The sequence below is a fragment of the Naumovozyma dairenensis genome, chromosome 7 (assembly GCF_000227115.2).
Source record: "Naumovozyma dairenensis CBS 421 chromosome 7, complete genome".
NCBI lineage: Eukaryota > Fungi > Ascomycota > Saccharomycetes > Saccharomycetales > Saccharomycetaceae > Naumovozyma > Naumovozyma dairenensis.
Window position 1 is genome coordinate 397,707 of NC_016485.2, and position 18,090 is coordinate 415,796.

At 35.9% G+C, this 18,090-nt stretch overlaps 5 protein-coding genes across 5 annotated transcripts; 2 read left to right on the forward strand and 3 right to left on the reverse strand.

Annotated features, from left to right (window-relative positions):
- Positions 1-1,140: 1,140 nt before the first annotated feature.
- Positions 1,141-2,571, forward strand: NDAI0G01810 (uncharacterized protein; the record flags this gene model as incomplete). The annotated part of the gene is made up of 1 exon (XM_003671152.2): positions 1,141-2,571. One exon carries the CDS (start codon positions 1,141-1,143, stop codon positions 2,569-2,571), a length of 1,431 nt encoding a protein of 476 aa, XP_003671200.2.
- Positions 2,572-3,439: 868 nt separating this feature from the next.
- CSG2 (mannosylinositol phosphorylceramide synthase regulatory subunit) lies at positions 3,440-4,780 on the forward strand (the record flags this gene model as incomplete). Its single annotated transcript, XM_003671153.2, has 1 exon — positions 3,440-4,780. One exon carries the CDS (start codon positions 3,440-3,442, stop codon positions 4,778-4,780), a length of 1,341 nt encoding a protein of 446 aa, XP_003671201.2.
- Positions 4,781-5,153: 373 nt separating this feature from the next.
- NDAI0G01830 (SCO family protein) lies at positions 5,154-6,098 on the reverse strand (the record flags this gene model as incomplete). The annotated part of the gene is made up of 1 exon (XM_003671154.2): positions 5,154-6,098. The coding sequence occupies one exon, from the start codon at positions 6,096-6,098 to the stop codon at positions 5,154-5,156; it is 945 nt and encodes a 314-aa protein (XP_003671202.2).
- A 484-nt stretch (positions 6,099-6,582) lies between these two features.
- NDAI0G01840 (pleiotropic drug resistance family ABC transporter) lies at positions 6,583-11,091 on the reverse strand (the record flags this gene model as incomplete). Its single annotated transcript, XM_003671155.2, has 1 exon — positions 6,583-11,091. The coding sequence occupies one exon, from the start codon at positions 11,089-11,091 to the stop codon at positions 6,583-6,585; it is 4,509 nt and encodes a 1,502-aa protein (XP_003671203.2).
- A 618-nt stretch (positions 11,092-11,709) lies between these two features.
- SNQ2 (ATP-binding cassette transporter SNQ2) lies at positions 11,710-16,212 on the reverse strand (the record flags this gene model as incomplete). Its single annotated transcript, XM_003671156.2, has 1 exon — positions 11,710-16,212. One exon carries the CDS (start codon positions 16,210-16,212, stop codon positions 11,710-11,712), a length of 4,503 nt encoding a protein of 1,500 aa, XP_003671204.2.
- Positions 16,213-18,090: the final 1,878 nt, after the last annotated feature.

An 18,090-nucleotide genomic window follows, 5' to 3' on the forward strand; every position in this document is an offset into this window, starting at 1 on the left:
CACCTGTGAGTATAATGATGGAGACAACGGAATCATACCATACATTTGCTAAGAGTCTCGTATCTTATGTTATAATCTGTGCTTCAAGAAGTTTGGAATCCCATCTATTCTTCACCTTATACAATTGATTCTATATCTAAATTTCATTACATAGATACTAATGGTTATCAGAACAGTTTCACATAATGATAATTTCACCATGAGGAATAAAGGACTCAGGATAGGATTCATGGATTGAATTACTGTGACTGGCTGAGAATCTTGGAGGTCCATGGTCGCACCACCTTGCACTGAACCCTTTGCTATCGAAGGTCCATCCATGTCTACATGCATAAATAAAACAGATCTCCTACTGATTCTTCTCCAGTCTTCATCCACCCGATGTATACATACTTTCCTCACATACAGACGCACAAACCTTCGGACTGTAAGGCCGTCGGACGTGCGTCTCTATGTACGTATGTAACCTACGTAGCGTAAACGTAAGTGGTTATTTCACAGAGTGCATTACTGTGCTCTACTGTACGATTGGTCGCGAAGAAACAGCAGATTACGAGCCTCTATTAATGGGGAAAGTCTTTGAAATACAAAGGTTGTATCAATCTCTATTTCTCTGTATAACAGTTATAGGATAACGCAAAGTGATATGCTGTAGTTTGACGCGTGGCGGCTTTACAAAGAAAGTCCTCCCTCCAAAAGTCCCTAGTAAAACCGTTTCTTGGCCAGATTTCGTTCCATAGGCACTGCGCGAACGCATGCAAATCTTGAAGATTCCCAAACTAAAGGTTTTTGAACTTTAAGCATACACTTTTAAGCAAGGAAAAAAGGTTAAATTCAAAAGGTAAGAGTACTTCTAAGCAGGAAGAAAGTAATAACAGCATTTATGAATGTCGATCGTCTCCTTAAGTCTAGCAGAGCTTTGTAATTCCCATAGAATCTCTAAGTCAGAGCATAAATCCTTCGTAAATCTTCGAGTGGAGCGACCTTTTAACAAGATGTCATCCTACTATTTATTTATATATCAAGGGAGAGCATACTTGCGTTTCAAGTAATTTCTCGAAACATGAGTTTTCTAACTGAAAAAGGTTCCATATTAAAAAGATACCAACTCAAATTTATGCTTAAAAGTCTGATTGGATTATGAAAACATTAATCTTTTCACAAAAATCTTTATTGTGGTTGGTTTTCCAACTACAATCATACATTACACTTACAGGCGCATACGATATTTCAGATGAACAATATCTCGCAGGGTTATCTACAGTTTCTGAAGATATTAATGTGAGTAATACAGGTACATTTGTAGTATCGCATAGTCCATCTGTTACCATTGATAGTGACACCATTACAAACGATGGTAATCTTTGTATTGGTACCACGAGTTCTTCAAGTGATATGTCTATCTCTCTTGATGCTGGTACGTTGAACAATAAGGCCGATGGGCGTTTAGTTATAAGTAATGGTATTAACAGTGGTCAAACTTCTTCAGTTAATCTAAACACGTTAAACAATGAAGGTTATTTGAGGATGGAATTAAAGGATGATGGTGAAACATTCGCTGTCTCAGATTCATTTGTTAACTCCGGGTTTATTGCCTTGAAACCGGTTAACCCCACGGACTGGGTGGTATTAGGACTTACAACTCCTTCAACAGGGATTGTAAATTCAGGAACTATTGATGTTTCTGGTACAGATGTCATTTTTGATCATCCTATAACTGGTGGCGGTTGTGTCATGGCAAGTGGACATTCACAAATGGTTATAAATACTGACTATGAAAACGACCAAACTTTTTGGTTAGGTGATTCTGATGATCATTATACTGCAATTTTTCTAACAGGAACTACTAAATATATTCCGAAAATTAGAGGGTATGGTGGGTATCATTATATTGGGCTTGGTGAGCCATTAGTGGAAAATACTGGTCCAGCCACAGTATTATATAATACAACTACGGGGATAGTTCAAGTCACCACTGCTGGGCAAACCTATACTATTGATATTGGTACAGGATATAACGCCACAAAGGTTACAACTGTGACTTTGGTTCATTCAGGTGGTAACCCACCAAATAAAGTTTTGGTTTATTATGACGATAGTGTTACATTCCCGAGACCATCTATTTGTGCAGTTGATGAATCGTTTACAATGGGCACGTGTGATCCAACTTTCACCGTACCTCCACCATATACAACGACATTATCTTCTGAAACAGATATCATTTCATATTATTCTACAACTGATAGTTCAGGGTTCGAAGTTACAGCAACTACTACAATTTTAGTGACTCAAAGCTCTACTTCAAGCTCTATTCCAAGTTCAAGTTCAACCAATCTTGAAATATCTTCAAGTACAAGAATTCCTGAATTATCTTCGAGTACAAACACAGAAGAAACTACAGTGAACACAGAAAGTAGTAGTAAATGTGTCGTTATGAAAACTGAGACCGGTTATGGGCAGACAATTAATGCAACGAAATACATTTATACAACAATAGCCTCGATTGACGCTCCAGTGACACTCTCCTCATTTGTTACAACATACTACGAAACAAAATCAGCGTCCGCATAACTTTGTACGGATTAAAGAAAAATTATATCGACTTTTATACTTATGTATCTAAGCTTTTTCTCTCTATATATTTCTCTTTGAGTCTGTTTTAAGTTCTTTTTTCCGCTTTCCATACTTTAGGAAAATTTTCCAAAAATTTACTTTATGCGTGGGCAGATGTACATTACCTAGACTGCTATGGAGGTCGGGCCAAAAATTGCCTTTGAAGACAAGTTTATAATCTTATATTTTCATAGAGTAGTGAGTGTCTACGAACGTACCTTCGGAGACCGTAGATTTACCTACAAATAGACATCTTTTCCAACCTTAATTTTTTTTTTTGACCCTATTCTGTAAAGACCTAAATGTGTAAATAACACGGCACGTGCAACAACAGGAGATGGACGCTTGAGTTTTGGCAACCCGCGGCTGTTTTCTATACCTCCACCCGCGGGATACCGTTTCAATCCTTAATCTATCCGCAACTATAACTACGGATACTTAGCGGCACAGCCTCGAAATTTTTTTTGACATTTTTGGAAATTTGAAAATTTTGAAGGTTTTTTTGATTGTGGGGAAGTTGTTTTTACAGCAACTGGACAGGAAGAAAAGAAACAACGATCAATCAATCAATCAATCAAGAAAGGAAACAAGAGACACACAGGATAGCTTATATATATTATTAGACCGTACCTTTTTGTGTTCACTTTCAAATACTATAATACCAACCTTCTCCAATCTCCGTCGAGATTCATTACTATAATTCTCTCTTCTCGTTACTCTGCACTCAAAAATACATTTCTTCTGACCCATAATAGCAGTCAGATAAAAACAAAACAGTCGTAACACTACAAATATACACACTTTGTGTGGCTCTCTCTAACGCAAGATGATGAAGGCTGTCGCTCTATGGTTCACTATCGTCTTAGGATACGTGATACAGACAAAGGGCTTCTCTCATATTCAGTCCAAGAGATACCCATCAAACGTTCAAACCCCACTGCATTCGAATCCAAACAGAGACTCGTATTCAAACTCAACGTCTGCCCCTACACTCCATGGTAGATCAAACATTCCTAATGCAACTGCCACTACAGCTACGGGTGAACCCCTCAATTCACACACTTTGACGGTATATCTGACTTTCATCTATTTCGCATCATGGTTATTAATTCTGCCTATTTCACGTATATGGAATGAAACTACCTCTTCTTCCACTTTCTCTACCGTGTCTTCTAATGATAATGAACAATTATTACCTCTATCTATGAATGATCCAAATGGTAATAGTTCCTCATCTTTATCCTTAGATGATGGTGATACCAATGACGCTACTTTAGGAGATAAAATCAAGAAAGAAGAAGAATTTAGAGTCTTATCTCCGTCCACTTTCAAATACGTGTGTAAATTATTCATCTTATCCTTATTGGCAGTCATCAACGTATTCACATACAATTTGGCATTGTCTTTATCTCCAGCTTTTGATGTCGCTTTAATTGAAAACACCTCCATTTTTGAAATAGTCACTTTATTATATGGAGTTTGTAACGTATCAAGGAAAAATTATATCTTTAGAAATTTCTTCGTCATGATGATTGCATTAATTGGTATCTTGATTGTTTCATATACAAAAGCTACATGCGATTTATTAGCTGGTAAATTATCTATTAATCAAGATACAGGCGAAGTCACTGATCCATTCCTTTTCGATAGATTGAAAGGTGCTTTGATTTGTGGTCTTGGTGCGCTAACCATAGGTCCATTCGCAGTATTATGGAATTATTGGTTTGCAACTACCACGGTTACTAGCCCTACATCAAAATCCGTTAAAAAGGCTACTTTAACTGAACAATCTTCGCATTTGGCTTTGATTGGTTGTATCAGTATGTTCCTCCTATTACCATTCTTACCAACATTACCATCACCAAATGAGTACATTTCACTACTTTATAGTGATAAATCATTCTGGTTAACCATCATGGCCTCAGTAATGTTCGGTATCCTACCAAATGTTATCGCTATGATTGAATTAAACAATTATGCTCCTCCTGAATACTTAACTACATGTTTCCTGGGAATTATCATATTTATGGGGTTAGCTGATTGGATTTGTGAGCCTACTCAAACTGTGATCGTTAGATGGGAAGTAATTGGATATATTATGCTGAGTATTAGTTGTGTCATCTTGGCTTTCACCTTGGGTGAAAAACCAAAGAAGTTTGCCATCTAACTTTAAAAATCAAGTTCAATATATTTCAAAACCATCATATTCATAAAATAAAAACAAAGAACATTCCGTATATGCGTGCCTGTTATATCTATCTATAACACTGTGGTACATTTATATATATATATATATGTAAATTAACAAAAGACCAAAAAAATATTATTAAGTTTAAACTTAATCGTTATTTAGGACGCTACATATTTGTTTTATTTACAGTAGTTCTTGCAGATATTCGTTTCATGTTCTTATGAGCGTGTCTATTTATCAACTCATTTGTTCGCTCGGTTACATGTTCATCTATAAGTTCGTTTATTCAGTCTCATGCACCCGTTCTTTCACTGCACTTAAGTTATACGTCATTTTTTTATTCATTTGCTCATTTAAATAAGAAAGAATACCATTTGTCTGAGTTGATAAGAGCTTCACGTTTCTCTTCTGGTATGTAATTTTTTACATGACCAGCAATCTTTTCTACACCAGTTTCTTCATCATAATTTTGTCCTAATGCTTCCACAAATTGACCCTCAGGATCCATCAAATAGAAAAAAATTGAATGATCCACTAAATAATCTTGTCCAGGTTTAACACTAGGAGGAGTAGAGAAATAAACACGATATTTCTTACAACAATTTTTCACTTGTTCATAACTACCTGTCAATCCAATAATCCCTTCATGGAAGTCAGATAAGTATTCCTTAAGTACTTCAGAACTATCTCTTGCTGGATCACAAGTAATGAAAATGGGTTGTAAAATAATATCATATTTTTTCCTTAATTCATCAAGCCAAACTCCCAATTTATCTAATTCATCAGGACAAATATCAGGGCAATGACTAAATCCAAAATATATAATTGAAAATTTACCTAACAAATCCTTCTCCGTAAATTCTTTTCCATTCTCATCGTAAAGTGTGAAATCCCCTCCAATCATTGGTTTACCATAACCTCTATTGGCTTCAGCAGTCTTTACTGTCTCGATACGTCTTTTCTCCTTCTCAAAAAAATAATAGAGGGTTCCACCCACTAACACAAATAAAATCATTGCTTTACCGGAGGAAAACTCCAGTGTGGAGTTCTTGAATTTACTAGAACTAGAAGTGGACTCCGATCCACCAACAGGAACCCTGCTCAAGGGTTTCTTATTGTAGAGAGGTGTGAATTTAGTATGAAAATTTCGAAAAATATTCACTCTTTTATTTATTAGCAATGATGACGATGGTATAGCTCGCATGGAAGCCACAGTTCTTAATGCACTTCTCCTGAAACCCGACGAACTAGAACGAGATAGCATTCTTTGCGTTTGAGGAATAACCTGGTTCATATTTTTTTTACTTCAATTGGTCGTTTTGTTATTCCATGTTGTTTAGTCTTTTCCGTAACTTTGCATCCTATAAAATTATAAAAACTGTTCTCCCTTATTTTTTTAACTCGCGGCACAAATCTTTTTATCAAGAAATATAACAACAATAATCCTTCCTAATTGATAAATTTAGTAGAGAACGTTCAATACAAACTGTCTTATAAATAGTACTTAGCTTTTTCGAACATTAACAAATATGTGACATATAATCTTGTAGTGACACGTTATGACTCCTCTTTCACAAATGTATACTATTTTCTATTGTGAAGAAAATCACTTAGATTATAATAATATAAAGAATATAAAAATATAGAAATATAATATAAAATATATGAGATACTAACACCGTCAGTATTGCGGCGGAAGGTACGTCTTGTTCTATTTTGCCTATTTCATGATCTTGAAAGCATTCTTTTCAATATCTAAGTTGGATTGAATTCGTTCATCAATCAAACTCTTCAGGAGCGATGCCTCTTATTTTATCCAAAAACTTCTTGACCAGTCTAAGACGGAAAATGGAAAGCTTTTTCACATGGAAAATATAGTAAACAGCAATCATACCAAAAAGATTGAAAATGATATAGATCCAAAATATTCCGAAGTTTCTCCATAAATAACTGTAAGATGATTCCATCCGCGTTAGATACTCATCACCAACTTTGTAAAGACAATAGGAGCAATTACTTGTCGATGCTGGATCTGTAATGTAACCAGTCGCTCTGGATAAAAAAGGTTCCATATATTCGCCACATGTCTGTCCACTTGGCGGTGCAAAGTAATTTAGTTCCTTTTCACTGCAAATTACTGGTTTTTTATGAAGCATAATACCGACAAGATTTTGAACGTAGTACGTGTATGGTGATGTCCTCCACATAAATCTACGCCAGAATCCCGGCATAAGAGAAGGTGGTTGAGTAACACCACAGAACGCAATTAAAAAGGATAATGCGAGTCCCAATAATACATTAGCAGATGGTAAATTTGGAGCCATATAAAGAACCATTAAACCAAATCCAACAAAATAGAGTGGGAATACGATACAGTAATTCAAAAAATAAACACCAGACCGAGAAGCTTCAAAAAATATTCTCAATGGGAAATATGACGACACGAAGAAAATAGTCGAAAATACAAGCTGATATGGTAATTCATTTAAGAATTGGGTAATTAACAATAGCGACCAATGGAACATGTTAGACTTAGATTCTCTTACTTCATATAGATCTCTTGCGGCTATAGCACGACCTTGGATTTGATTCATAGCGGGTGCTGACATTATAATGGAAATAAACGCAGCAAACATGGCGTTCTGTAGACCTGTATAACTAGTTCCAACATCGAAAAATGTAAATCCAACATACAGACCTCCTACTGTAAACAGCATGAATTTTGACATAATATAATTCAAATTTCTCCAAAACGTTATAGCTGTTCTTCTAAGAACATACACAAATTGATATTTATAAGACGTCGCAAATTTTGAAGGACTTTTACCAATATGTGCTTCATCTGGTTTTTCCCTCAATTCTTCAATCAAAGACGTCACTTCATTCGTGACCTCTTTGTACTCCGAGGAATTTTTCCATATTGAATGCCAATCCTCTTTAATAGATGCCGTAGCACCTGCACCAATAATTTCTAATATATATTCAGCAGGGTTTTCCTTGGGGCTACATTTTCTGGCACTATTCCTTTCAAAATAACTCAATAAAATTTCAGAATTTTCACCAATGTCACCGAAATAAACAGTTTGACCACCTTTTCTCAGTAGTAGTAGTCTATCAAATTGTTCAAATAATGTTGCAGAAGGTTGATGGACAGTGCATAGAATTGATTGGCCTGCATGTGTTAACCGTTTTAGTAATTGAATTATGGCCCAGGAAGATTGCGAGTCTAAACCAGAGGTAGGTTCATCCAAAAATAACAGAAGATCTGGCTTGGCACACAATTCTACACCAATAGATAGTTTTTTCCTTTGTTCCACGTTTAAACCATAGCCAATTGCGCCAACAAGTGCTTCAGCATATTCTTCCATATCTAGAACTTGAATTATTTTTTCAACATAAGCCATCTTCTCTTCATCTGGTACACTTTCTGGACGTCGCATACGTGCTGAAAATTGTAAGGATTCTCTAACCGATAGTTCTGCAATGTGAATATCTTGCTGTTGTACGTAACCGGTACGTCTCTCGAAACTTGAGTCAATGGGCCGGCCATTAACCAAAATATCACCAGTGACAACACCAATTTCATTTCTCTGAGCTAAGGTATTTAATAAAGTTGTCTTACCAGCACCAGATTCACCAATTAAGGCAGTCATAGTACCAGGAATACAGTAACCAGATATATTATCCAAAAGTTTCCTTTGTGTTCCCTCGTATGGTATTGTATACAAAATTTCTTTCCAAATAAAAACACCTCTTGATTCAAGACCTTCAAAAACAGCTTCTCCCTCTGCCGAGTTACTGCTATAATACATTTCCTTTAGATCTACATTGTTAGAACTTTCAGATGATTCTTCATCTGCAGCAATCACTCTAAAACTTTCTGAACCTTTTTTAAATACTAAAGCATCACCTCCACCTTGCATGGGACGTTTATGTTCTGTGATCACTGCTCTAATCACAACAAATCCTATTAGAAAGCACCACATTATACCAAAGTTTCTCCATGTATGTTTGTATTCATATTGAAATTGCTTTCTTAGATAGTTGTCACCGAGAACCCATGATTGACCAGGTTCAGAACCAACAAAAGCGCAGACTTTATTGTCATCAGCAACATTTTCATATCCTGGACCAGTGGGGACTAGCGTACCACCACAATCCATATGCCTCCCATGGAACTCAGCATTCAACATGGATTCGAAAGCGTATCTGATAGGAATAACATATGACATCCATTGGAACCACGGATGCATGGAAGGTAATTGAATCATATAAGTGGAGTATAAGGAGATAGCTAACATAAAGACACCTGTAATTGAATTTGCCTGTGCTAACGTATCGCAACCTGATGTCACCATCTGGAACAAACCATTAATTGCTTCTGAGCACATAGTTAAGAACATGTAAATTATGAAAAATGCACTTGGAGTACGATGCAAATTAGTCAAGAAAAATATAATGATAAGGAAAAGCGTCAACCCAATCATCCGAAAAGGAAATCCAGCTAGCATGCTTCCCAGGGGTTCTGCAGAAAGATGGTATAACGAATAACCTTTGTGCTTTTGTAAGATTGGTCTTTCTTCTAGCGATATATTTGCTAATCCCATTAACGAGTAGTATAATAACATAAAGTATAAAATACCACCTCTTGAAAACGCACCTTGAGCTGTTGATGGAGAATTATAGAATAGAGATCCTATAATGAAAGCTTGAATAACGGCTGCGCAAATATTGATGACAGTGTATGACTTATTTCCATAAACTCTTTGAAAGCCACGGATAGTGCATAATCTTACTTGTTCCCAATAAGATGTATTATAGCGTGATTTTCTTCTTGTAAACCTAGATTTCTCATCAGCCATGGAATCTTTATATAAATTCCTTGTATTTTCTGTATCAACATCTTCCTTATATCTCGAGATATCTTCCTTCAATTTAACGAACTCAACGGAGTTCATCCAGTATGCTTCTAGTTCTTCTGAATTTCTAGGAACCTTAGATTCCATCCCAGGTTTGATTTTATGATAACCGTTTGGATCAGTTATTGCCGTTAAGAATTCTGCCGTCGCTTGTCTAGGTGGACAATCATATCCCATTTTTTCAAAATATGCCTTAGCATTTTCAATATGGCCATAATAAATTTCTTTTCCTTGGCATAATACCAAAACTTTATCGAATGTCTCGTAAATATTTTCACTTGCCTGGTATATAGTAACAAATGCTGTTGAATGTAATAGGTTTGTCATTATTCGTATAGCCTTTGCATATTCCAATGCGGTTGAAGCATCTAACCCTCTCGTAGCATTATCCCAACAATAGATGGAACCATTAGCAGCTAAAGCTTCTGCAATGGAAACACGTTTACGTTCACCACCAGATATACCTCTGACGTATTCATTTCCAACTTTAGTATTGTATGTGTGTCTTAAACCGAATATTGTAGCATACAAATCTCTTGTTGAAACAATATATTCTTCTCTAGAGACATTGTTAACTCGCCTTGCTGGAGTTTTACACGCGATGGCGAAATCTAAAGTTTGTTGGACGGTAATATGTGGAAAATGAACGTCTTGTTCGCCATTATATATCACATCACCTTTGAACTTCTGCATCATTTCCTTTTGGGAAATACCATCATATGTCATTTCACCTTCTACGCCGCCTGCGAACTGATCTATTTCACCTGCAATTGTTTTCAAAAGTGAGGAACAACCGGCACCAGGTCTACCTAGCACCAAGATCATTTCACCTGGTTCCGCTAACGCATAACAATTCCTTATTATCTGTCTCATTTTCATTCGCTTTTTTGCTTTGAACTTTTTGTAAATGGTGTAAGGCAACATAAGAAAACTTCCAAAAGTAGATCCTTCTAAGGCAGAAGTGTCTAATCCCTGAGCTCCTACACCTTCCAAGGTTACACCAGACTTTCTTAAATGGATACCTTGTTCATCAGCATCTCTGACAAATCTACTAAAAATGGCTTCTATATTGAATCCGTCATCAGAGTCTGTATTGAATGAGCCACTTCTTGTTGTATGCCGTGATAATGCATCAGCAAATGATTCTACTCTTGTTATCATGTTGTCCGATAGATATGTAAAGGATTCTTCGTTACCGTTGCTGTAGTTTTTCTTGTTATTTGTAGTAGTTTTTATTGGTGGCTGATCTACTTTGGTATTATTTGTATGTGTTTCGGCCAAGGTATCCATATTATAGGTGTTCTGATTATCAGAATGATACTCTTTTCCAACGTTCGGAGATGAGCTTGAAGAGCCAGCACTTGACATTTCGCTTGGTACGTAGAGATGTCCCTGACTCAAGTTTAGTAACAAGTAATAATAGATCTATATGATTAAGAACCTTGCCGTATCTTAACCTTTTCTTATAATAGGTTCTTTAGAAAGTTGTTAAGTATTGCCACTTTAATTGATTGTATAATATTTTTGAAGTGACTTAGACCACTCCAAAACAAAGGTGAATTTCTTCTCCGATTATTAAGGAGAGTCCTCATAACCTTCATATATTTATTATAGATGCACACCTCTTCGCCATTTACCCACCTTATTTAATAACCCCCATCACTTCAGTTCCTGGGAGATGAGTTGGGTTACTTTTAAACAATAGAGAAGAGGACCCTTAGTATGATAGCGCCATCCTGTAGGACATTTCCCGCGGGGATTATGATGACTACAAAAAAAAGTCCGTGGAGCATCTCAAGAATATAAAATAGAATATACTAAGGTTATATGTAGCAGTTATTATAATATTATTTATTTATTAATTATTATTATTTTAATTGACTATAAAGTTTATTGATTATCGAAGAAATTCTAGGAAGAAAACTCGATTTTAGAAAATTAAAATTGGTGGTATCTTTGGTATTTTACTTTTTACCTATATAATGTCTATTTCTTCCCTTTGGATTTAACTTTAGTGGCAAGCTTCATGACACCTGTTAGAGGTGAAACATTTTTAACGTGCAACAGATAATATAACGAAACCATAGCTATAATGTTGAAAACAATATAAATCCAGAATATACCAAAATTTCTCCATAGATTGGAGTAAGGTGCACTGATAGAAGCTAAATAATTATCACCAACTTCGTAGAGACAATATGCACAATCAGATGTAGCATCAGGATTGTTGATATAACCAGTTGCACCGGATAAAAATGGATCCATGTATTCACCACAAGTCTGACCGGCTGGAGGATTGAAATAATTTAGCTCTTTCTTAGAACAAACAACTTTCTTATCGTGTAACATAATACCAATCATATTTTGAACGAAGTATGTTAATGGGGAAGCTTTCCACATGAAAGTCCAGAAACCTGGCATTAGAGATGGTGGTTGAGTCACACCACAGAATGAAATTAAGAATGAAAGACAAAGACCCAATATAACATTTGCTGATGGTAAATTAGGGGAAACGTAAAGAACCATTAAACCAAATCCGACATAATACAATTGATACATGATACAGTAGTTTAAGAAGTAAACACCAGATCTGGAAGCCTGGAAAAAGTTTCTTAATGGGAAGTATGATGATACGAAAAAGATGGTAGAAAATAACAAATGGTATGGTAATTCATTTAAGAATTGGGTAATTAACAATAGTGACCAATGGAACATATTAGATTTAGATTCTCTAACTTCGAAAAGATCCCTAGCTGCGATAGCACGGGCTTGGATTTGATTCATTGCAGGAGCAGCCATAATTATCGAAATAAACGCAGCAAACATCGCATTTTGCAACCCAGTATAAGAACTACCAACACCAAAAAATGTGAAACCAATAAATAACCCACCAGTTGTTAGAAGCATCATCTTAGACATAATATAGTTCAAATTTCTCCAGAAGGTCAATGATGTTCTTCTTAAAACATAGTTAAATTGATAAGCATAAGAAGTAGCATATTTAGCAGTATTAACGTCATCACCGGTAGTCAACTCTTTTTGAGATAATTCGTTGATAATTTCAGAAACTTTGTTCTCAGATGCTTGGTATTCAGGTGATCTAATCCAAATATCATGCCAGTTTTCTTTAACAGATGCTGTAGCACCTGCACCAATAGCTTCTAAGATATATTCGGCTGGGTTCTCTTTGGAAGTACATTTTCTAGCACCGTTTCTTTCAAAATAACGTAGTAAAGTTTCAGAGTTGTGGCCAATATCACCAAAATAGACAGTTTGACCACCTTTCTTTAACAGTAATAATCTATCGAATTGTTCAAATAATGTGGCAGAGGGTTGATGGATAGTACATAAGATGGATTGACCAGCATCAGCTAATCTCCTCAATAATTGAATAATAGCCCATGAAGATTGTGAGTCCAAACCAGAGGTAGGTTCATCTAAAAATAGAAGAAGATCCGGTTTTGCAACTAATTCAACACCAATAGATAGCTTTTTCCTTTGTTCAACATTCAAACCACGACCAACATCACCAACTAGTGCTTCTGCATATGGTTCCATTCCTAAAACTTGAATTATTTTTTCAACATACGCCAATTTTTCTGAATCAGGAATTCTTTGGTCACGACGCATACGGGCAGAAAATTGTAACGATTCTCTAACAGATAATTCTGCAATGTGAATATCTTGTTGTTGCACATAACCAATACGTCTTTCGAAACTTGAATCGATTGGACGACCATTAATAAGCATATCACCAGTAATAATACCAACATTTCTTTGGGCTAAAGTATTTAATAACGTTGTCTTACCTGCACCTGATTCACCCATTAAGGCCGTCATAGTACCGGGTACACAATAACCAGAAACGTGATCCAATAACATTCTTTGACCGCCATCATATGGAATAGTGAAACAAACTTCCTTCCAAGCAAAAACAGCAGTAGATTTTAAGTTCTCAAACGCTCCGGCGAGATCAACTTCGGAACTGTTAGAACTTGAAAATCTCTCTTTCAATTCTAAACTATTGGCAGTATCACTGGTTGATTCTTCATCATCAGCAACCTTCATAATCTTAGTACCTTTTTTATATAACATAGCATCACCACCACCTTTGACTGGTCTCTTAAATTCAGTAATTACAGCTTTGACACATAAATAGCCGAGTAAGAAACACCAAATAATACCAAAGTTTCTCCATGTATGTTTATATTCATATTGGAATTGTTTTTTCAGATAGTCGTCACCAAGAACCCATGATTGACCAGGTTCAGAACCAACAAACGCACAAACTTTATTGTCATCAGCAACATTTTCATATCCTGGACCAGTGGGGACTAGCGTACCACCACAATCCATATGCCTCCCATGGAACTCAGCATTCAACATGGACTCGAAACCGTATCTGATTGGAAGAACATAGGATATCCATTGGAACCATGGGTGCATGGAAGGTAATTGAATCATATAAGTGGAATATAAGGAGATAGCTAACATTAAGACACCATTGATGGCATTTGCTTGAGCTAACGTATCACATGCAGATGCGATCATTTCAAACATTAAACTGATACCTTCTGTAGTTAATGTTAAGAACAAATAGACCATGAAAAATGCGCCAGCACTTGTGTGTAAACCAGCTAAGAAATATAGGATGATGATGAATAAAGTCCTACCAATCATCCTAAATGGGAATTCAGAAATTGTACTTGCGATAGCTTCGGCGGATGGATGGTACAGAGAATAACCCTTGTGTTTTTGAAGAATTGGACGGTTTTCAAAAGAAATATTAGCTAGACCCATTAAGGAATAGTACAATAGTGCGAAATATAAAACACCTCCTCTTGAGAAGGCACCATTCGTGGTCGACGGCGTATTGTAGAATAAAGAACCAACAATGAAGGATTGAATGATGGCTGCACATGTATTGATAACTGTGTAGCTTTTATTACCATAAATTCTTTGGAAACCACGCTTCGTACATAACAAAATTTGATCCCAGTAAGAGATAGTATAATATGATTTCTTTCTTGTACCTTTAGATTTTTCCTCCGCCATAGACTTGTTATATATTTCTCTCGTTTTATCGGTGTCGATACTATTTTTATATTCAGCAATATCTTTTCTTAGTTGGGCATATTCAGGAGAAGCTAACCAATAATCCTCGAATTCCTTAGCAGAACGTGGTATTTTGCGTTCATAACCAGGTTTGATTTGATGTAGACCGTTTGGATCAGTTAACGCGGTCAAAAATTCAGCAGTAACTTGTCTCGGTGGACATTCGTATCCCATTCTATCAAAATATTCTTTTGCTTCAGTAACAGGACCGTAATAAATTTGTCTACCATTGTAAAGGAGAGAAACTTTATCAAATAATGAATAAATATTTTCACTAGCTTGATAGATTGTGACAAATGCTGTAGAGCCTAGTAAATTAGTCATAAGACGTATAGCTTCTGTATATTCTAAAGCTGTTGAAGCGTCTAACCCTCTCGTAGCATTATCCCAACAATAGATGGAACCATTGGCAGCTAAAGCTTCTGCAATAGAAACACGTTTACGTTCACCACCAGATACACCTCTAACGAAATCATTACCAACCTTAGTTTGATATGTATGTCTTAGCCCAAAAATTGTTGCATATAATTCTCTTGTGGACTGGATATATTCAGCTTTTGATACACCATTGACCCTGTTAGCAGGTGTCTTACAAGCAATTGCGAAATCTAAAGTTTGTTGCACAGTCAAGAATGGGAAATGGACATCTAATTCACCATTGTAAATAACGTCTGCTTTATAATGTTTCATCATTTCTTTCTGAGGAATACCGTCATAAGTAATATCACCTTTTATACCACCTGCAAATTGATCAATTTCACCCGCTGTAACTTTCAAGAATGAAGAACAACCAGCACCTGGTCTACCTAAGACTAAAACCATTTCACCAGCTTTAGCTAAAACGTTAACGTTATTAAGAATCCTTCTCATTTTCATATTTTTTCTGGCCTTAATACCTTTATATATGGTTAGTGGTAAGCAAAGGATGTTACCAAAAGTAGCACCTTCCAAAGCGGAAGAATCTAAACCTTCTGCAGAAACGTCTTCTAAAGTAACACCAGATTTACGAATATGGATACCTTGTTCATTGGCGTCTCTAACGAATTTGGAAAAGATTGCAGCTGCATCGAAATCATTACCTTCTGTAGGCACAGGACCGTCTCTTGTTGTATGATGGGATAATACTTCTGCTAGTGATTCCACATTGGATACGACGTCTGCTGAAAATTGAGATGCTTGATAACTTCCAGATCCTTGGGTAAAAATTCTCGAAAGTTTATCACCTGCAGATTCTTGCCCTTCGGTAAAATTGTCATGTGAAGCACTGTGGTGACGTATACCTTGGAATGATAGTTCTGTATTTGCAATTGATGCGGAACTGCTGTCTACTTGGTGGGCGGCGCCAACCGTTGTATCATTGTTTTTTCCACTCATTTCCAGGCAGCAATTTATCTCTTAAATATAATTTTTACCTAAAAGAATAAAGAAATTAATGAGGTAATAAAATAGACAGGAAAATGGATTATTTATTGTTTTTGCTAGTTTTGAAAAAATTTGGGAAATGAAAAACTTAATCTGCTGATCTGGCAGGAGAAAAAAGTGCTCTTTCCTTTATATCAATGAAGGCTTCTACTAACTATTGTCTTTATCATTCCTTTTTCTAAATTTTTCATCGAAGATATTTTTTCTGACGTATCTTCGATCGAAGTATTTCCGCGGAGCGTAACGGAAATCGTTAAGCTTTTATTTACATATTTAGGGGTGAACAGGGAAATTTGTAACTTCAAATTTTTGTCCTTCTTCTCTTCAGTATTTTTTCCAAAGAAAGTTTCGGAATGAAAAGTCAGTGGAGAGAAGGAAACATATTTCCTAGGGTTACGGTTCAAGAAATATCGTTTTTTATTCTTTGATACGGCAGAAGAGCGTATAACCCTATGGAAAAACCCCGAAAGAAAAAGAAAAACCAATCGGCGATCGCCGGGTTTCTGGACGGAAATAATGAAAATCCATGGAAATAAAGGTATTCCCGCCCGTCGTAAGGAAACCGCGGCTTTACTCAAGGGTTATTCCTTCGGACTAGTCAGCTTTCCAGGAACAATTAAGATAACGGATTATTCCGATGGCGTTCGGTGCCACTTGTAATTATCGCCTCTTCATTGTAACAATTAAATTTAAATATGTCATTGGACACATGGCGTAGTTACTACGGGGGACGCTGCCAGTTTCTAACTCTAACTTACGAAAATGACAGAATTGCCCCAGTGGCACCTCCTTCTAAGCCTTGAATTGTAAAAGATGGTAACGATTGAAACATCGGACACTATACCCTACATATCCCCCGATGAATTCTCCGAAGTGTTTTTTTTTTTGCCTTCACTTCCAATTCTGATATGATGCCTTAACTGCACGTAATAATTCAATTCTTTAATAACATTTCCATCAAGACTAAGCAAACGACAAACCCATAAACAAATGCTTATGTTTTTAACCGAATATAAAAAAAGAGTATAGCTATTGTAAACTGGATCCTAATAACTTCTATAGAAAGGGAAATATTCTCCATGCGAAACATAAATATGTTTCTTACATTTTATTCCTAGATTTTCCATTAAATATTTATTCCTTCAGGAAGGACCATCGCTCACTTTGTATTGTACTTCAACGTATTTGCAACATATAGAACACTGAATGAAATATGGAGTTGTTTCATTTGAAATATACATTTAAAGGAAAATGATTCTCACCAACATAGTGACATGTTTTTTTATATATAATCTAACTTAACTTCTATGTTATATAATTATAGACCGTAATTGAGTAATATCTTGAATCGCCTACTATATTGTAAATGACGATGATCTAGACCCTGGTAGAATAAAAGCTGGATTTGTATTTTTAGATGAGGAATTCTTCTAGAATAATTTATTTGGAATGGCACCGTTAAAAGGTAGAATGTGTGTCTTCTAGCTTCTCTCAGCTCCGCCAGATAGTTGTAGATTCGCACCCAAGTATGTATAGTTACCCAGGGGAAAGTTTTTTTGCTCTTCTAACAGTGCTACTATGTAATAGACTGTGATAACAAATGGCTTATTGAGCCGAATAATATTCTAGTCATTTGTACATGTGCCCTGAATATAAATCATTATGTTTCGATTATATTTTTTATTAGTATCCCTTTTTCTTCTTGATAGATTAGCTCCTGCCCTCAATAATTTCTATATATTTACTTGTAAAGATAAGGTAGCTCTGATATATGTATAAGCCAACAAGACAGATTTTCCTAAAAAATACTAGGTTGAATTTTCTCAATTG